At 50.0% G+C, this 21,264-nt stretch overlaps 1 protein-coding gene across 7 annotated transcripts in view; it reads right to left on the bottom strand.

Moving 5' to 3' along the window:
- Positions 1-11,906, bottom strand: part of EBF1 (EBF transcription factor 1) — a 263,837-nt gene extending 251,931 nt beyond the window's left edge. For 3 of the 7 annotated variants that reach the window (XM_056502104.1, XM_056502106.1, XM_056502107.1), the window contains exons 1-4: positions 10,951-11,906; positions 9,477-9,633; positions 9,105-9,168; positions 8,900-8,955 (exon numbers count right to left, since the gene is read on the bottom strand). In XM_056502104.1, the coding sequence (XP_056358079.1) occupies positions 8,900-8,955; positions 9,105-9,168; positions 9,477-9,633; positions 10,951-11,084 (411 nt within the window). In that variant the 5' untranslated portion in view covers positions 11,085-11,906. The remainder of the gene's footprint in view (positions 1-8,899; positions 8,956-9,104; positions 9,169-9,476; positions 9,634-10,950) is intronic. The other 4 variants (XM_056502100.1, XM_056502101.1, XM_056502102.1 and 1 more) reach the window with 2 other exon arrangements.
- Between the last annotated feature and the right edge of the window lie 9,358 nt (positions 11,907-21,264).

The following is a 21,264-nucleotide window of genomic DNA, read 5'->3' as shown; positions in this document are numbered from 1 at the left end:
GGAGAAAATCAAGCAAGTTATCATGGTAAGCAAAGGCTCAGCAAGTTGCAAACCACAGCTCAGGCTAAAGGCACCAAACCTGCTCCAAGACCTGCAGTTGTAAAACAACACAAGCTGAGCACAGCTAAATTCCCTCCTCTCTGTTGCACATCTCTCCAGCGGTGTGTAGGATGGGTTTTTTTAGTAGTCAAGACAACCACAATTTTCTTTTCAATTCAGAATAAAATATAAACCTAATAGCATTAAAAGGAAGGGAGAGGAAAAAAAAAAAAAAAAAAAAAGAAAAAGAAAAAATCAGCAAGGCTTGGTATACTTTGGGTCCTATTCATTAAAAAAAAAAAAAAAAAAAAAAAAAAAGAAGAAGAAGGAAAAAAAATAAAAGAGAGCTCATGCATTTTTAATTAGAAAAGCTGCACAACCCAGGCATTTTCCTGGTAGCTCCTGAGAAAGCGCCTGGGCCTGATTCTTGCCTTGAACCTCCTGATCCAGCGCTTTGCAGAGAGCACCTCCATAGTACCGGGATATAAATAAGTGAGGAGAAGGCCCTACCAGAGCAGAGGAGACCAAAACAAACAGAGGATCAACCAGCTTGAGAAATTTGACTCTGAGACAGCACAGGGAGAATCCTTTAAGCTAAAACTGTGGAAAGGCAGAGTGTTCACATTTCAAGAGGAGTCTGCATTTGCTCCCACTGAGCAGCGACAGATCGGCATCACAAACGAACTGGGTTAGTGCTCACAGCCCCTGTGGGACAGGATTCCCATCTCAGCCCCACAGGCATGTTTTTCAGCCACCCCTGCTCCCAGGCAGCAGCCCCCCAGTAGCAAAGAAGAGTGGAGTTTCCTTTGCAACAGCATCTTTTGCTGGCACTGAAGTTTCTGAATCTTTCACGCTGGCATTCCAGAGCTGGGATCAAGCCCCAGCCTTGGAGGGATGACCACCCCTGCATCTGAGCATCAGCACTACCCTTGAGCTTGGTGTGACCTTTTCAGCCTCTAAAACACAGAACTTAAAAGAAGAAATTGTGGGGGGAAAACTCAGCAGGTAAAATGACATCTGAGATGGGCCTCCCTAGAGCTAACGATAAAATAGAGACTGAAATTTAAGAAGTGTGCTCTATGGATGAAACACATTTTAAGGAATGAGATCCATTTGAAATGGAAGCATAGAAAATACTGACAGAAAAGTAAGTTACCTTAATATAGAATGAACTGCTTTTCCAGCCCTTACAAATGTAACCCATGAAGGGTAAGAGGTGTGGTACTTCCAGAAGGGGCACAAATCTCAAGACACACAAATCTGAAGAAGCATGCACTGACTCTTACACAACTGAAAAGGCAACATGCAATATTAATATACTGCATTGTAAAATTACTTCATAATTCTATAAATAATACCAGGAATGGGCCTGTGTTATCTTTGGTAGCTTTAACTTCTTAACTTCAGTTTTGCTGCAGGCCTTCCCCTAAAATCTGAGGGCTCCTGAGCTGGGGTTTTATAGCTTATTAAACAGAGGCTGCCACTAATTGCCACTAATGAGCCCAGAGTCTCACCTGGTTGTGCCCCCTCATTTCCAGAAGTGAGTGACCACAGCTGTGAGCCCAGCATTGGGATAATGGGATGCACAGAAAGTCCCCCCAACACAGACACCAGCAACCCCTGACCTCAGCTGGGACCCCCACCTTGAGCAACTTCCACATCAGTGCCCAAGAGAGATACAGATGCCTTGCAATAAACCTTGGAAAATGGAATTACATGTATTAGAGCAGGAGGTGGGGCAAGTTCAGAAGAGCCTCATTCCCTGCATTAGAAGGGAAGATGGGGAGAAGCTTCTTCCAGGCAAACCAGAGAACTGAAGTAACTGGCTGACACCTGGTGGGGTCAGTCAGCGGGGACATTGCAAAGACTCCAGAAAACCCCAGATCAGGTTCCACCTGGCAGTGGGACAGGCCAGGCAAGGAGGAAGCTCATGGCACTTCTTGGCCTTTATAAACAGTTAATAAATAATCTCCCTCTGAGAATGCAGAGCGGGAGGGGAAAGAACGGATCTACTTCTGAGGCCTTTAGTGGGGACAAACACCTCCAGACAACCACAACGTGACATGGGAGGAGAGGGCTGCTGGACTCAGCTCGTTCTTCTCATACTTCCAAATACTAAAATGAATTTACCCAGGATGGGTTAGCTTGTTGCCAGTGGAATCAATGAAGCGCTAGAAATGACAAACCAGAACTCAAAATTCACTTTCTTTTTTCCCCCTGCCCTCTCTCCTCCTCTGCCCTTCCTGCTGCTGTGCTTACTTAACCTCCAGGTAGCTGCTTAAATAACTCAACTAAATAGCAATAATGAACGGGCAGAGTCAACACTGTGGTACATAATCACCTTGTCTGTTGTGTTTAGCATCAGTGATCCCTTCTTTGCGTGCATGACATTCTCCTGCCTCCCTCCACGCTAAGGATTTGCCTCTCACTTTATTTGCATTCAATTATCGAAGTTGCACCCGTGCACATTTTGTTTTCTCCGCGTCAAACGCAGCTCCTCTTGCCTTCCCTATTCCTGCAGGAATTCCTAGGAAATTCTGGGAAGCAGAAGGTTGTGCTGGGCTCATTTCTGAGCAGCTCATCCCCATCTCCCCACTCCTGTGTCCCAATTTGCTCGTGCGAAGCCCCAACTGTTTGCCCCCATGACTGGCTGCCCCAGAGCCCTGCAGATACTCGACCGCCTCGCAAAACGCGCCGCTCTGAAGCATTAATTCTACAATTAGTTTCAAAAAGGAAACAGGAACTGCTAAAGTTTCAGATCGTTAGAGCTGCCAGAAGTATTTTTACAGGAAGGGTCTACTACGTTACTGTTGTGAAAATGTTTAACTCTCAGATTTGAAAAGCTACTCTTTTTAACAAAAAATATCTTGATTTTTTTTTTAATAAATTATGCAGGTTTTAAGTTCAGGCTTTGAAACGGGGAGATCAGGTCGGGGTTCCCTCACACTAACGTCGTCGTGATTTTGTCAAATTGGGATCATATTAATGAGAGACAAAGTGAAAGTTACAGTGCATAAACTTAGACCACAGCAGAGCTAAAAATAAGCCTGCAGATACACATCAGAGTTGCACAACAAAACACCGGCAAAGGAAATGCAAAATTATAGACTTTGGGTTTTTTCTTATTGTTTACTTCATGTCGTTTTAACTCGCTGGTGTTTCATAAGCATTTGAAAACAGCGTTTCTTCTCCTGAACAGATTAAACATTTCCCCACAAAATTTATCTTCCATTTTGCCAGCTGTTACTCACGCAAGTAACCTTCCTGCAAGAAATCCCAGTGAGTAACAATCACTCATGCACAAACAGACTTCAAAATCAGGCCTGAAAAATCAGTGTCAAAAATATTAGACTTCCTCACATCTAGTTAAATAAAGCTGCATAAAATGTTAAATCAAATTCAATTCACGGCTTAACAGCAAATAAAAATTACTACTTTGAGCACATCACAGTCAAGTACGTCCAAAAATTCACCTAAACATTTCAGCAACAGACTCCATTATAAAAAAAATAAAAAAATAATTTAAAAAATAAAATGAAATAAAAAGTAAGGGGGGCAATATAAAAGTCAAGGCTACAGTTCTCATTTAATCTACTTTTTCCCCAATAGATGCAGAAGGATAAAGCAATAAAAGAATTGACAAAAAAGCTGAAAAAATACAGAGACAGATTTTGTCCTTAACCATTCCTGAATAAATCCAGATTTATGCTGGTACAAGTGAGGGCAGAATCGTCTCGTGGTGTCAGTTTGCCAGTCAAGCAATCCTGCTTTCAGAACTGTACGAAAAACAATCTTGAAGGAATGAGATCATGGTCATTATATTACTCAGTTATGTCATGGCCTTGATTTTAAAAGAGTAAGAGAAGGAGAGAAATCACCAACGTGCATCTAAATCCACTTGCTTTCAGATTCCATCTGCCTCGCAAAACCAAGTATCTCCCTTACAGAAATAAAAGAGAAGGGAAAACTCATTAAAATTAGGTTCTTTTCCAAAACAGAACTAAAATTATTTGGAATGACGTTTACAGCCGTACACACAGGGAGAAAATAAAATCCTGGCCCCACCGAATTCAATAGGCGCTTTGCAATTGACTTCAGATGGGCCAGAATTTCACCCAGAGAGGATTAGGCTTGTATCCACTCTATATCTACAGAGAAAATACTGTGAATTACATTTATTTGGCTTTGAATCCTTAACCCTCAATTACCCGAGGTTTTACCCCTTCCCCAGGCAAAACCTCAACCCATCCCAGGGAGGTTTATCCCGGACAAGCAGCACGGAGCTGGTCCCGGGGCGAGGACTGGGAGTTCTTGCTCTGCCTCTCCATGCACAATTCAGAAGCATCTAATTATTTTATCCAGTCTCCCCCTGCCTTTGATTCACAGCCTGCTTATCGACGTATTCACACAAATTAAATAAATTTATCTCTCCTAATATGTTCATTTTTAATGGTTTTCAAACATTCACATGGAAACAGCTCTAGCGTAAATATCCCAGAACAAATGGCTGTATATTATACAGGAGGGAGCAGTTGGGCTGCCAGACTGGGAATGCACCAGGCCATCTGGCTCAGGCAGTCTCTCCAAAATCCTCAGCTTTGTTTTCACCCTCAGACTCCAAACAACACATTTTCCACTGTGATGAGTTTACATTTTCCCAAACACAGGTCCTGATCATGCATGCAAATTCCAAACTTCTCCATTCCTCTCTGTACAAGAAAATTAAAATCACCTGCGCTTCTGACATCTCACCAAAGGCACAAGAAAGCTGCTAAAATCTGGAGCAATGTAAACTTTCCCCGTCACAGGGGTTAGGTTTTGTTTCATGTTTGTGTGAAATTTCTCCGAGTCTGCTGAGGCTCCTCTGAACTTATTGATAACATTTTTTTTTCCCATGCGTGGAGCTGCCAGAGAAGGGCCATGCCATGCACAGAATGGAGCTGATCAAATATCTGCAGACATCAGAGAATGACAGACAAGTCAACAGAAAAACCATTTGCATCCAGAGTTATAGCTCTGAAAAAAAAATCCAAATATAAACAGGGTTTAAGTCTGAAGGATTTTTGACTCATGAGGGCTCTCAGCAATAGACAATAGCCATCGAGCAAAACTTATGATTGTTAAGATGCCTGAGCCATATTAGCATCCGTTATATCTTATGGATGAGAACGGCTGAAGGAAAAATGGGTGGGGAACAAGTATTTCAGATTTATTTCCTCCATCTTTCCTAATAGTGAAATATCTCAACTTTATGAAAATACAGCCAAAGAAATAGAAGGCATCTCTTCTCCATAAACATATTAAAATCCTTTGACTTGCCTAAAAACTCCAGTTTTATTAGAGCAGACATATTTCACGTTTTTGCAGGCAATTTCCAAATGCATCATTGTTAGAGGCAGATCTTCTGCGGGAGAAGCTGCTGCCTTACGGAAAGCAGCAGCTATAAAGTTTGGGGTCCTACAGGGTTTTGAGCGCATTAGGAATGTGATCCTGGCATAAAATGAGGTGCCAATATAGCATAAAAGAAAATTTTATTAAGCCAGCATTGACACCGAATGTCGTTGCCTGAGCTGGAAAGAACTTTTCTGCTACAGGAATGATTTGTGTGTGGCATTTACAATTTTTAAGTGACGGGGACACATTTCAGAAACTTAGCGAGACCCCTGAAAGCCTCGTAATTCCCATTTCACCCAGCGCTTCTCCGGGACCAGCACCAAAGGCCAGGCACGACACCCAAACACAACCCAAAATGATGCAGTCTGAGACCAGCACTGGCCAGATTCCCGTTTAGAATCCCACAGCCCCCGTTCCCAAGGAGTGCGTGCAGCCCGAGCTCCTGCTTGGGGCTCAGCTCATCCCCCAGCCCAGCTCTGCCCTGCGATGCAGCTCCCAACACAACTCTTGGCTGCCCCACTAGTGCCACTCTCCAGCCCCACTTCCCATCCTGCTCCACAGCTGACACACAAACACACGCACCAGGACACGCAGATCCCTCTGTTCCACCCAGGACACGGCTCTTGCTATGAGTTTCTTAGCTGGGCACAGCCACACAAACAAATCCCTGACTTAGGCAGAGCTTGAACACTCAGGAGCAGGAACATCTCCTCTTTAGTACATACACAGCCCCCAGCACAGCCAAGCCCTGCCTACCTACTGCTATAACACATGCTGCTAATGGGACATTCACATTAAATCTCTGAGCAGCAATCCTATGCACAGAAATCCAGGTCTGATTTGCAGAAGGACTTTCATTTTATCTTACCTAACTTAATAATCCGCAACCGTACAAAACCTTGCAATTTGTAACTGTGACACAAAGAGAATATATTTAAATCTGATGTGTCCATATTAAAAAATAATAATAAAAAAATTAATATTAAAAAAAAAAGCCACAGATACTTTCCTGTATGATCTGGGGAACCTAACTCATTCAAGCTTTGCTTCTGTGGGATTTTTAATTTGCCACCAGAAACCTCAGAGTAGCTGTAATTTCAGTCTGGGAATTCACAATTATCGAGTGTGTGAATGTGTGTGTGTGTGAGGACTGAACAGATACTTGCCAGCTGAAACATGTACGCTTCTGCAACAGTTTCATTTAAAAGTAATCATTTCATTATCCAATTTGTTCTAAGCGTCATGCATTAAAATACTACACCTTCAAGTAGACTGACAATATATATTTAACTTTCATTAAAAATTAAAGAATTTTCAGACAGTCTTTGCAATATTTAATTACAGTTTGATGATTTGAAAGTTACTTGAGAATCTTCTATATAATTCACTGTCATAAAATATAAATGATATACTCAACATTTGGGTGAGCTTCTGTCATGTGTTGTACTTCACTTCCTAATAAGCATTCAGTAACCGACGCGATCCCAACTCTGAAATAATTTCACTTTTGAAAGGAAAGAATTAAAAAAGGAGAAGAAGGAGAATTTAGCGTCTGGTCCCCGAAAAATTTCGGAGCGGCACATGCCACAGTCTCTGCATGACAATGCCCTAATTTTTCATAAGCAATTATAGTCATGCCTAAAGAAACTACAGACATGAAATTAATATGTAAGCAAATATGTTTGCGTCTAAAACAGCCTTTTGCTCCCCGTTTTCTAATCTCAGCTCAGAGAGCTTTTGTTCTAAAATTCTCGCTTCTCGACCCCACTGCACTTTTCCCAAAATCTGCAATTTGCACTAACTTTGTTTTTCTAAGACTTCCTGAAATCAGACAGATTTTTTTTTTCTCCTCCTTCTTCATTGTGAATGTGCTTTAAAGCTGCACGGTAGGTTTTACAAATAAACTGTATCTCGGGGTTTTTTTTCCCCTTTCTCTCCAAAGACCCTCTGAAGACTTGATAATAATGAGAGACCAAGAGGTCAAACAGTGCCTTAGGATGAACTCTTCATATGCAAGATGCCTTTGTTAAGAAAATTATTTTGAATCCACTGCTCTCCATGAGTTCAGGGCTCTGTTTTCAACAGGATTATGAACAGAGGCTTCTGCATTTCCGTAACGATAGGAAAGCTATTTAAAGATAATATTTATTGATAGTCTCTCTCACACGATCTACACTGAAATACACAAGCTCCAAAAGGACTAAAAAGAGTTCACATATCAGGAAGATTCTGTTACTTTTAACACAAACTAACCAATTTGAGCCTGAAAACTAGAGAATGACAGCAAACACTTTCCAGGATTTTTTATGAAGAGGGGTATGTTGCTGCTGTTTTAATTCCTACAGGGAATGGGCTCTCTTTGGAAGTGTACAGTATAACAGAGTTCAGATGCACAGCGGATTGTCTAGTAAAATTCACCCAAGTTCCTTTTTTTCTCTTTTCTTTTTTTTTTCTTTTTTTTTTTTTTTTTTTTTTTTTTTTTTTTCGGCTGTTGAAAGACAGTCTTCAATAGCAGGAAAAGATGTTTTGGGACCTTCAAAGAGAGTTTTGTAAAACAAACTCAGCCCTTAGAGTTTTATGTTTTGCTGCAGAAAAGAAACCCAAATACAAGCCAAGAGTTTTGTCCCTGCAGACAACATACAAGGACTGACGTTTCCTAGCGGTACAAAAAAAACCTTAATGTTTTTCTTAAATAAAATTTAAGAATTTTCTTTAACAAGTAAAACAGATTAGGAGGGCAAGAAACATATTTTAAGAATGAGAAGGCTCAAAAGCGATCCCAACTATTTAAAAGAAACATATTCTAAGAGAAAAATATTCTGACAGAAGCAGAAAATAAAAGCCAGAGTAACAATTTTAAAAGAGGGGGAAAAAAGAAAAGAAAGGAGAGAGAATCGATTTGCTCAGATAGACCCTTTGTAAAAATACTGGTTTTAAACAGAAAAGTATTTTTACAGGTAGGCACGCACGTTTCTACTCTGTTTTGGAAGCTAAAGAACAGCCTTAAAATGAAGATTAATCCACTGACAAGCCCTGCTGCCCTCCCCGAGTCCGGCACCGAGCTCGCCGCTGCCCGCGCCGCGGTTCTCGGTCTGTTCCGACATGCAAACGTGTCGCGATATAGCCGCTGCTCCTTCAGCCGGCGCGGCCGGCGGCAGCGCCGAGAGCGGACGGAGCGACAGAGCCCCGCGCCGGGGCAGCGCCTTGTGCCGGCGGCGCCCGGGGCTGCCGGGGGCCGGAGGTTAATTCTTATTAATTAAGCGGCAAAACCATCCGCATCCCTGACTGGGACGGCTGGAGGGTGATTTTTTCGGCAGCGCAGCAGCAGGCAGGGTCCCGCGGGGACCCGCTGGCTCCGTCCCTTCCCCGCCGGGCACAGCGGCCCCGCCGCGGGGGCGGGATTCGCCTCCCGGGGCCGCCCCGACGGCTGCCACCCCCTGCTCGGCGGCCGCCCCGCAGCACCCACCTGCTTGGTCATGGAGTCGATGAGCCGCACGTAGAAATCCTGCTCCGTCCTGATCCCTGAAACAAGGCAGAGGCGTGAGGAGCGGAGCGGCAGCGCGCCGGGGCTCGCCCAGGGCTCGGGCCTGCCGGGCTCGCCCGGGAGCGGAGGGGAACCGGGCCAGCCCGGGCGCTGCTGGGCTCTGCACACCGGGGCTCCCAGCCCTTACCATTGCTGTAGAGCAGCTGCAGGCGGTAGTGGATCCCGTTGTTGGTCTTTTCGCTGTTGGCTTCCTGAAGTCAAAGGCGACACGGGAGGCCGGAGGGAAAAGGAAAACAGTATCAATGAAGCTTCTCCATCACTCGCACGCCGGGTGTCCCGGGGTTGGATGGGGCAGCTCTCAGCCCTCTCCCCTGCCCCGGGCATAGCGAGGGATCAGGGGACAACCCCTTCTCGCCTGCCCTCCGGGACAGGGGAAGGCTGAGGTGCCCGGGACGCTGCCGTGGCTCCCGGGACGAGCCGGTGTCGCGGCCCCGGGGGAGCGGAGCTGGGAGGGCCCCGGAGAGGCGGCCGAGCCCCCACGGGGCTCCAGGGCACTCACCTTCTCCTTCTCCACGAAGCCCACGAAGGCGGTGCGCTCGATCTCCACGGGCTGCCCCTGCCGGTCGTACAGAGCCAGGACGAAGTGGAAAAAGTTGGACTTCCTCAGGTTGGAAGGCGGCTGCTTCTCGAAGTGAGCCCGGGCCAGACCCACTCCGCTGGGACCAGAGACACGCGGGTTAGCGGCAGCTCCGACGAGGCCGCCTCACGTCCCCCCAGCCGCCTCCCCGGCCCGTGCCTTCCCCCGCCGGGACCCGGCCGGGCCCCCCCGGGGCAGAGCATCCCTCCTTCCCCCGAGCCGCGCCGGGGCTTTTCCCTCCGGGCACGGAGAAAGACTCAAACTCCGAGCCCCGCGGATCGCCGAGCCCATCCCGTCCTGTGGCGAGCCCGAAGCCCCCAGCAGCCCCCCCCCGCCGGCCCCGGTACCCACCAGCCCTCCCCGGGGGCCGTGCCCGCCCGCAGCCGGCCCTGCATGGCGGGGGAGCCGCGCTCAGAGCCGCCGGCGCGTTGCCCCGCGGAGCAGCATCGGTCCTGCCACTTCTCAAACTCGGCTCGGAGCTGTCACACCAGCGCCCATGTGCCTTATCTTGCGAGCCTTTCCTCCCGCGCCGGAGCGGTGGGTAAACACCGAGCCCAGGAGACAACTTCAAATATTTCAGGGCTGTCCCTGCAGAAACTTTCCCTTCCTTAGAGGGCTCCAAAGGGAGGGTGCGGGGCGAGGTGGGAGACACCGGGAGATGTCAACATTAAACTGATGCCGGATGATGCCGGCTCCAGGGCTCAAGCTGCGAATCCAGCATCAGGCTTTTGGTTTGTGTTTGGGTTTCTTGGTTTTTTTCGGGGAAGAGGATGGGAAGAAGGAGAAATAAGAGAGAAAACGAGGCTGGGAGCAGCTTCGCCAAACCCATCTTATATTTGGAGGGATTTATTTTTAAAAATCTGAGACAAGTGGCAGTGGTTTTACAAAGGGACTTCAAATTAAATTTCTCCTGAAGTACGCTTCGCAAACTCCCTACTTATCGGAGGAGAAGAAGGGGAGCTGCTGATTCTGACGAGAATTGGAAAGCGAGGTAGAAAAATATATTTTGGATACATCCGTGCACAACTCGCTGCTTTCCGGAGGAGGAAAGTGTCATTTGAAGATCTTAAGACTAAACCAGCAGCAAACATAGTTTTGAAAACTCCTTCCTCCGAGCGAACACAAGGAACCGGAGAGATGAAACCTACCTATCCGTACCTAGCGAAACTCGCCGCTTCCTTTATTGTTGTTATCATTATTTAATAAAAACTCATTCCTACGGGACAATGGGGATAAATATTTAACTGGCGACATCTACGCGAAACTCACTGCTGGTAGCAGAGCTGCAGAGCCGGGTTTTTGTTGGCGCGGGGGGAAAGGAGCAGCGCTGCGGGCGGGGAGCGCCCCGGGGCGCGGAGCGGGGCGCGGGCGCGGAGCGGGCGCGGAGCCTGCCTACCTCTGAGCGGCCGTGCTGGCGTCCAGGACGCCGGCTCCCTGCATCCACGTCCGCACCGCGTTCATCCCCGCGCCGAGGGGCTCTTCCTTCATGCTGCTCCCACTCCGCTGGATGCTTTCCTGAATCCCAAACATGAATCAGAAACAACAGCGCAAATCTTCCTTCTTTATTCAAATTTTTTTAAAAGTGATAAAATCGCCAGGCGGACTGTTATATGTGGGGGGTTTTTTTCTTTCTTTTTCTCTTTTCTTTCTTTCTCTGCAGCTGATCGCTGGAATCAAAGCAAGTCGGAGAAAGCAAACACAAGCACGCACATTAAAAAAAAAAAAAAATCCAGAGGCAATCAGAGCCCGGTTTTGTTGCTGCTGTTTGCTGCGTGTGCAGTTTGTTTGGGTGCTTGGAGGGGCTAGCGGGGTGCTGGGGGCTGGTTGCAGCGCTCGCAAGCCGGAGGAGTACTTGAAGTCCCTTTTGTATGAAGACACCCCTCGGATGGCAGCAGGCAAAAAAAAAAAAAAAAAAAAAAAAAAAATCAGATGGCAGTTTAAGAAACAATAGGACGAACGGGAGCTGCGGCAGGCTCTGCTACATCAAGTGTCATTTTCCAGTGACAAGAGAGGCAAGTCCCCCCCCTTCTCCCCTCTCTCTTTTCTTTCTTTCTTTTCTCCCTCTTTCTTCTCTCCTCTCCCAGCCGAAGCGCTCTCCGCTCCTCTCCTCTCTCCTCCCTCCTCCAGCCGCGCAGGAAGCGAGTTGCCGGAGCCGGGCGCACGCCGGGAAGGGAGCGAGAGGGGCGCACCCGCGGCGGCGGCGCGGACGGACGGCCAGAGGGAGACCCTGGGGCTCCCCGTGCCCCCTCCCTCTCCCGCAGCGCCGAGCGGACTCGCCGTCTCTCCCTATGGGAGCCACTTTGACTATCCCCGCCGCCGAACACGAGCCCCGCAGCCCCGGCGGGCGGGGGGCGGGGCCGCCGCGGCCACGCCCCCTCATTTGCATCGCGTCATCGCCCCGCCCCAGCTCCGCCGCCGCCAATGGGCTCCCGCAAAGCGCCGCCGGCGGGCGGGGCCACGCCTCGCTCATTAGCATAGCCCCGCCCCCGGCGCGGCCGGCCCGGGGGAAAGTTGCCCCGGAGCGGCGGGGGCGGGCCCGGCTCGGCGCGGCCGCGCCTTTGTTCGGCGGCGATCCCGGGATTGCCGCGGGCCGCACGGGCACCGGCCCCGCAGGGGCTGCCGCGATCCCCGCACCCACCCCCTGCGCTCGGCAGGACAGCGCCGCTCTCCCGCACAGCCCGCAGCTGAGTGCGGGGGTGGCCGAGCCCTCCCAGCTGTCCCTGGGATCCGCCAGGCTGCCCACCCCGACTGCCCAAAGCTGGGGATGCCCCGAGCCGAGCCCGCCGTGCCCGGTGCCGGGATTGCCCCCGTGTGCGCAGCTCGCCCGCCGCAAAGCCCCGCTGCATCCCCGCCGCTCGCCCCGGCTCCCGCCCCGCTCCCGGCAGCGTGCGCTGCTTTGCCGCACGAGCACGCGATTTCCGAACAGGACAGTTCGCCGTGAAAGTTTTCATTCTCTCTCTCTTTTTTTTTTTTTTTTTTTTTTTTTCCTAGGAAGTCCGATTTTTGTTTTCTCAGGGAAAATAATAATTATAATAAAATCAGTTCCTGTCCTCTCTAGGCAAGAGTCGGGCCGGCTGCGCCGCGGCCGAGCGGGCGCACTCCCGCATCTCTCTGCGGGCTCCCCGAGCTGCCGCTGTCCCCGCATCACCTTCCATCCTTCCCCTTCCCCCGCATCACCTTCCATCCTTTCCCTTCCCCTGCATCACTCTCCATCCTTCCCCTGCCCAAATCGCTCCGTGACCGAGCCGCTCCCGTCTCGTCTCTCTCTCGGGCTCCTGCCTCGGAAGGAGCTCTCTGTGCCGGCGGCCTGGGCTCTGCCTCCCCAAACACAGGCTTGCCCATCTTTGCACGTATAATGGAACAAAACCCTGCGCATCCCGGCACGCCGGGCTGCTCGCCCTCTCCACGGCGATGTCACACCGCGGAGGCTCCGGGGAGGACAACCTGAAGAGTCTGGGCTACCTCTGAGTCGCTGCCATGTCCCTCTGTGCCTCCGCTCCCCGGGAGATGCTGCCCTGGGAGATGGAGGGGTGGGCGGCTGCTGTCCGCTCCTTCCAGGGGTGCAGAGCCCCCCAAAGGGCAGCAGAGCCCCCCGGGCTGCATCCCCCAGCCGGGAGCCAGCTGAGGGCCTGGAGAGCGGCCAGCTCAGTCTGTCAGCACCACTCTACAGCTCCAGGGCACCCCACGGCAGCCCGACAGCTACACAGGACCCTCTCCCAACCACCTGTACATCACTTAATGTAGCACAGCCCGCTGAACCCACAGCTAAGCCTCGGGAAGAGAGCTCAAACTCCAAAACAGGCACAGAGCCCGCTGCCAGCACTGAGAAACTACCCTCGATCCTTGGCTTTAGGCGAGTCCACACACAAAATATCCACATCCCCAGCATTCTGCATGCTCGCATAGGAACTGTCACAGACAGCAAGTTTTCACATTCCCTGAAGATGCCACTTGAATCTTGACACGATGCTGCTGTGTCATATCTCGGGGAGATGTGGAAGAACACGGACACACAGCCACACATGAATATTTACGCCGTAGGTATGGCACAGGAGCAGTTTGGCTCCTGCAGAGCTCCGGCTTATTGGGCTTCCTCCGGCTGCTGCTCTATCGGTTGTATCATATCCAGCCTAAATGCCTCCATGGTGAGATACATTCTGCAATTAAAAGCTATTTGCACCTGCACTGATTGCTCCTTTCCCAGGGCAGGGATCTGCCCAGGGAGGAATAATGCATTTGAATCAATATACTGAGCAGTTGGCAGATTTCGCCCTTCAAATCTGTTCAGGGGATCAGGGGACCATTTCCCTGCCTTTTCCAGGATGCTAAAGGGAAAATCATCCCAGCTGCAGTGTGAGGGCACCTCCACCGGGCAGGGACAGCTAGCCACGACAGAAACAGTGACAAGTTCACTGTTTTCCTGCTTATACAAGACTTGTGCCTCTGTGCCCAACCCACAGGGAGCTCCGGCTGAAGGCTGGGGAGGAGATGCCCCACCTGGGGCTTAAAGGGAGTCTCAAAACCACTAAATAATTGCTAAAAGGACGAAAGAGTTAAACACTGGCTCGACCCCCACAGGAGGAGTGTGAAAGAAAAGCAGAAGGGAAACAGGGAGGGGGTGAGAAAGTCAGGACTTTGCAAAAAAAAAAAGAGAAAAAAAAAAAAAAAGGAAAAAAAAGCAAGAGGGCTGGCAGCAGGCAAGGAGATTTCTGTGCTCCATCCACCCTGCAGAGGCCAGCCCTGGAGCACTGGGGCTTTGATTTTAAAGAATTCCCGGTTGCCTTTAGCACTCCCTTTCTGCCCTCTGCCTGGGTCTGCTCTCAGGACCAGCACCACCCCACTCTGACTGCAGCACACAGATCACTGCCAGGGCTGCTGTGAGGCTGGGGCATATTCCTGTGTCCATCCTTTCCTCAGCATGGCAAACAGAGCTGGAGGACCCTGCACAAATCACAGCCTGCCACAGGGGAACCCTCAGTGCTGGGGTTCACTTCACTCTTCTGCTGCAGAAGCAAACTGGGCTCCCTGCAACTCCAAGTTAAATTCTCTCTGTGTTCAACACAGAATAAAACACACACAGAGGCTTGCAGGCTGTGATTTGCTCCCAGGGGTGAGGGAGCTCCCAAAGCGAGCAAGAGCCGCAGGGTTGAGCCGTGGATTTTGCCCAGCAGCACAAAGCCAGGAGCTGAGACTTTGAAGCAGAGGCAGCCCTGGGACATGGTCACTGTCCCTGGTCATGACAGATAGCAGGATGGAAGCAGAGGAGGAAAAGGCTGGCCCTGGTTCGCTCATCCTACCTAGGAAAAAAAAAAAAAAACGGGTTCCTGGAGAACAAGGGGGCCATGGAAGGAGACCTCACCCTGGAGGATAAACTTCTGTGAGGCAGGGGCCAGAGGTCCCAGAGCACAGGAGTCTCTCTTACACAGGGAAAGGCCTCTCCCCTGCCTTGACACCGTTTCCAAGTGGGCCCAAGGCCCCTCTCGCCTCTGACCTGGAGTTCATCCAGCACAGCTCCCTCCTCCTGCCTCCAGTCCCTCCTCTCCTGCCTGGGGCGCCCAGCACTGCGGGGACAGGCAGGCCTTGCTTCCTCTGCCCAGACCCCAAGGGAGGGAAGAAGTAGCTGGAAGTGGGAATTCCTGACAGAAAAGCCTCCTGGTCCCTTGTCCCTGACCTCTGCAGCTGGATGAGCCCCCCAAAGGGACCCTGCTCCTTCCTGCCCTTCTCGGGAGCAGGCAGAGGAACAACGGACCCGTGACAATGGGGGGAAAGGGAAAAGCAGCTCAAGGTGGGACTGAAAGCAGAGCCCTCAGGTGTTGAGCATGTGCCTGCACTTTTCCAAGGGTTTGGAAACAGTTCACTCATGCCATCCTCAATGAAAATTTTTCATAAGTGTTTTCCTTACAGGCTCATGTGTCGATCCAAAGACTTTCCATCCACAGATAAATCCAATGTCTGCTTTGACAGGTGATGACACTATTCAGCTACTTGGGTGCTTTATTCTTCCTACCTGGCTAGCTCCTGGGGAGAAGGAGAAGAGGAGCAAAAGGTCAGAGAACTGGGAATTGGAATAAAACACTCTGATTGAACAGAATAGTCCTGTTCAGGAGAGAGCCTGGATGCCTCTGGGACCAGCAGAGGACCTGTCCACAACGGGATGGTGACAGCACCCCACTTTCACCCCTGCTACAAAGAAGAAGCAGCAGCAGGTGACCCAGATGGAAAGGTTTGATACAGGAACTTTCCTCCTCCTGCCTCCCTTGGGGCTCCCCCGCAGGTCGGGGTTCAGTCCTGCGGCTGGGAAGCGGCGAGTGCTGAGCAAAGCAATTGCTTCAATGGCCGGGGAAAGGGGGAACCCCCTCGGGGTGCCTGAGCTGGGGGGATGCCAGGCAGCAGCGAGGGCGCGGCCGGGAGAACTCCTCAGAGGGAGGACGGGAGGATGCGGCCCCCGAGCTCAGCGCCCCCCGTTACTACCCAGGACAGGAGCCCCCCATGGCAACTCCCGGGGGGCGAGGGGCGAGCAGAGCGGTGAAATTGCGTCGGGACCATCCCCCCACGGAGGGGAGGGACAGGGAGAGAGCCCCAGCTGCGCTGCCAGGGCCCGGGGAGGGGATCGGGATCGGGGCGGGTCCCCCCCGGACCCCCCGGCGGAACCGAGAGCGGAGCGGGGGGGCGGCCGGGCCGCGTGCCCACAGCGCCACCTGGCGGCCGCGGCGGGAACGGCACCGGGAACGGCACCGGGAACGGGAACGGGAACGGGGATGGGGATGGGAATGGGAATGGGAATGGGAGTGGGAACGGGAACGGGAACGGGAACGGGAACGGGAACGGGAACGGGAACGGGAACGGGAACGGGGACGGGAATGGGAATGGGAATGGGAACGGGAACGGGGACGGGAATGGGAATGGGAATGGGAACGGGGACGGGAACGGGAATGGGAATGGGAACGGGAACGGGAACGGGGATGGGAACGGGAATGGGAACGGGGATGAGAATGGGAATGGGGATAGGAACGGGAATGGGGATAGGAACGGGAATGGGAACGGGAACAGGAACGGGCATGGGAATGGGGACAGGGACGGGAATAGGAATGGGAGAAAAGAGGTTCTCACCACTCCCATTCCCGGTATCCAGCACAGGGAGACCCCTGTCCCTTTTCCTGGGTCTGGCACTCTTCCAAGCCCCTGCAGTCCCCAGGTTTCCCAGGGAAGTTGTGGATTTGTGGATGCCCAATCCCTGGCAGGCTGGATGGGGCCCTGAGCAAGATTTTGGTTCCCTTCCCTCACACTTGCCATCCATTTAAGTCTAGCCTGTATTTGTTTGTTTATGCTGGCAGTCACTGGACAGAATATGGTTATTTTATCGGACAAAACCTTGCTATGATTTTTACATTGTGAGCTCAGCAAAGCATTAAACATCATCAAGTGCTATTGGCTTCAGGGAGAGGTAAGTACTTGTCTCCCATTGAAGAGTGAAGGGAGAAATCCAGAGGCAGGCACTCCCTCCCTCTGAGAGGATGAGTTTAAGCATATTTCATGGAATGGATTTAAATACCTACTAAAGTTGTCACACGCTTTGCTGAATCAAGACTGAATATTATCAGAAGTATTTAAGTGGCTCTGGAATCTATATCTCCTTTTAAATACTTTCATAAAGTCTGAGGACTTTGCATCTTGGGATTTTGACTTAAAGGTGCACAAGCTCTTTTGAATGGTGCCCTCCAAAAATCCCAGGCAATTTCCCAGTTGGGGAATTAGACCTTCAATACTTGCTGGGCTGCAAGCATGAAGATTTCCATGTCTAGGACTGGATTGTTTGGGATTTGGCTGCTGTTTTTGTGCTGACCATTTGGAAAACTGTTTCCTCTGGCGTTCCTGTAAACATCAGAAGGTCCTATGACTTCAGCAGAAGAAGAACTAAGTTCATCATCTGGCTCAGAATTCTGTCTGGAGCCACAAGGACACCTTTGAGCAGTGAGATTTTACCAGAACACAGCATAGGACTGCTTTGATTGCAATGAAGTTTAAGATACAGAGAGACACTCATGTTATATTGACTTTCTAGGTCTTTGGACAACTTGAACTTCAAGTCCTGGTTTTGTTGATCCAGATCAGGGGATTTCTTTGTTTTCATCTTTGTCCAGGATCTGTGTCACTCGAGGCAGACCAAAGACACCCATCTGGTTTTTCCTTATGTCTGTTCTCAGGGCCTTTTGTTAACAATATCCAACCTGTGTGAAAAAGAGAAGCTCTGGTAAATGGACAAGTGGATAGTGCTGGTTACACAGGAAGGAAGGAAACTTATTGGGGATTCTGGGTTATTTTGTGTTAGTTGGAAAGTTTGTACCCATTCTAAAATCTGTATTTTAAGTAAAACATGTTTAAACATTCTTACAGAAATTTTTTGGGAGCTGCTGTTTACTAACTAACCCTGGTGTGGGGAGTGAGACATCGTGGTCCTTAGTGAAGCTCAGCTCCTGCTGAGGTTGCCCAGGAAAGGGGCAGCCTCTCTGAGCAGGCATCTGCGAGCACGTGTTTGCTCCATATGCACACACATCCATTATGGATGTGCACAAATGCTGCTCCTGCTTCCCGAGCAGCCTCTCATGGCAAGGCTCACATCCCACTGACCTCACTGCAGGGCTTAGGAAGTGGAACATCCAGAAGCCTCCCAAAATGTGTTACAAACAATGTATGGAGAAACAACTTCCTCCAGCGCTGAGACAGAGTCATTGTCATGGCATGATGAAGGAACTGTTAAACAGACACAGCAGCAACACTGGAGCTGGATTCAAGCCAGGGTATTTCAAACAACTTGTAAAAAGTTCACTGATTCTTTAATGACTCCACCTGGCCAGAGCAGGACCTCTGGTTTATGTGCCTTCCAGAAGATATGCTGCAAGAGGAGTGTGTCTGAGCTGATATGAATCAAGCCGGTTCCTCCAACATCGCCTTGGTCTGGAATAGCTGTTGACCTGATGGAGTGTTAATGGGAACATTTATTTGTTTCTTTATCACTACAAAGATGTCATATATACTTACCCTGCTGCTGCCACTGTTCCCAAAGGGCTGTCAGCACCAGAGCCATTATAACACGACTGCCAGAGGTAATTTTTTTCCCCCCTCACACATTATTTCTTCAAATGATTCTGCAAAGAGAGAAAGAACTCGGATACAAAAATTGCTGGTAAAAGAACAGTACAGTGTGATGTGAGCCAGAGAAGCTTTCCTAAATGCCTGTCAGTCTCTGCCTTTATTGCTCACAGAGAGCAGCACAGGCACTCTGGATCTGTCTTGGCACAGGGTGTGTGCTGTGCCTGGCACTGCAAGGATGGGATTTGCCACTGGAGCTCTCCAGTTCATAGGGACAAGTGACAATTGTATGGGCTGTGGGACCAGGCAGCTGCCCTGTGCACAGGGCACCACACCCATCTTCATATTTTTTCAAGTTTCCCATGTGAGAGCACAAAGGCTCTACCAGAGTGTTTTGGCGACAGAGTCATCAGTAAATAAAATTTAGGCAGAAGCCCACTGCCTTTACCTGGGAAGAAAACCAATCCCCTCGCATTTCATTTGTGTCACGCCATGACTTGACAGTTTAAGGAAATTGCTAATGGGACCTTTTACTGCGGGGTCACGAGTTCAAACCTGGCTCTGTCGGTAATGACCAGCAATGTCTGATGAATGTTTGATGACGTGAGATGAAAATATGGGTCTCAATCCATTTATCAGTAGGAAAACCCTTCAACAGCTCGAGCCCCTTAAAGCTAATCCCGACAGAAAAGCCAGCGAGGCTGGAGAGTGAGCGAGCCCCTCCACAGCCCCGCAGTAGATCAAGGTCAGGATGGGGCCATGCAGATGGAAAAGCTTAGAGCAGAGAGGGCTGGGCAGCACCTTTCTGTGCATAAACAAACCCACTGCTTAATGCGCTGAGATACTCCCACAACAGCTCGGAATGAGAGAGCCAGATCCGGGATTGTTCTCAGTGGGACAATGATCCTGGCATGAGGGGGGAGATACAAACACCTGGAAATCCGGGATCAAGAGCAGGCTGAAACCAGTGCCAAAATTCAGGAACTCACAATTTTGCAAGCTGAGAAGTTCTGCTTGAATTTCTTGATATTATAGCACTGCCGTAAATTTGAAACTCAAATACCACGGTAACGGGTGAGGAGTTACTAAACGCCCTTCTAAAATGTCATTTTTTTAGTTGTTTGTTTGGTTTTTGTTTTTTTTTAATTTCCCGAGATCAACAGAAAAATAAAATTACTGCCTGATTCAGTACTTCCCGAGCTGTCCCTTGCTTTTAAAAAGTGTAAAACATCAGTGGCAGAATTTGGCAACTGCTAAGAGGAAAAGGCAAGGCACAGCCGGTGCCCTGCGGAGCCCAGCCCGCCTCTCGCTGAGCCCAGGTGCAGATTTGGGATGAGTCTGTAACACATGTGCGAGCTGCAGCTCAGCACCACTTCCAGAAGCGGCTCTGGACCCTCCTGGAGCCCCTCAGCGCTTCTCCTTCAGGATTCAGGAGATGCGGGAAAAGGGCTCAGAAACCGGGGGTGTCTGTCCGGCATCACCCCGGAGCCCCGCTGCCTGTCCCGGGATGGAGCCGCGGGAAATTCGCATTTTCTGCGTTTCGCAGCGCTTTGCAGGGCGATGAAGAAGCGTGGGGCCATCTGCTGGGAGCGGGGAGGGGATCCCGCTCCTCCTTCCTGCTCGCCGCAGTTTTGCCACGGGCTAATTCCAGCGGCACGGACTCCGCCCGGATTCTGAGAAACTGGGGGATGCTGGAGGGGGGCGTCATTTACATCAGCAACACGGCTGGCGCCTAAAAATACCCTTTTTAAGGGAGTTACACCCCTGGTGACTGAGCTGGAGACACAAAACACTCTGCCAAGTGCAAGGGGAGGAGGAGGCTGCAGGGGCCAGGGGTGGGTGTGCGGTACCTGCAAAACCAGGGGAGCAGCGGCTGCAGAGCAGCACCTCGCAGGGATGGAATTCTGGAGCCACAGGGGGAAAAAAGCTCCCCAAGCACCTTTTACAGGGTCAGAGCAGGAGGGGTTTTCTGCCCAGTAAAGCTCAGCACTGACTCACTGAAAGCAGCAGCCTCCAAACCTTTGTTGCTGCAAGTGTAGAAAATAATTCTCTAATTTTAGTCTTTTCCCCCATGTGTATGACATTTCTACGTAAGACTCTATTCCTGCTCATCTTTACACTTCCTGGGATTTGATCCGTATTGATCCACATGTGCTTCCTTCCAGGATTTTTTTAAGGCTGCAGAAATGACAATTTCCACACTAGTTACAAAATAATTACCCATAATAATTTAATAATGAGCTTTCCCTTTAAATTATTAACATAGGTAGCCAAGAAAATCGTCAATTTTAACAAGTTTAAATTCATATGATAAATGCCAAATCTGTGTTAAATGAGACCAGCAAATTAGCAATTAAAATATTTATGCAAGAAGGCAAAAGATATTGTATTCAAGGAGCTGCAGAGCAGGCTTCCATCCGAGTATGTGACAGTAGCCTGTGTTTGCACATCCCAGTTTTAAAATCCTCTGCAAAGGGAAGAGGGGAAAATATCTGAACAATAATAGCAGCTGGACAGTGTTGACTGGCACTCAGTGGGATTTCACCAGAATCCAAACAGTTCTCAGAATACCCCTGGGCTATACTGAGCAGAAATCCTGACCCAAATGAAATTATTTCTA

This window comes from Oenanthe melanoleuca, chromosome 13 (genome assembly GCF_029582105.1).
Source record: "Oenanthe melanoleuca isolate GR-GAL-2019-014 chromosome 13, OMel1.0, whole genome shotgun sequence".
In the NCBI taxonomy this organism is placed as follows: domain Eukaryota; kingdom Metazoa; phylum Chordata; class Aves; order Passeriformes; family Muscicapidae; genus Oenanthe; species Oenanthe melanoleuca.
Note: the sequence above shows the minus strand (reverse complement) of the source record. Positions and strands in the feature narration are given on the sequence as shown.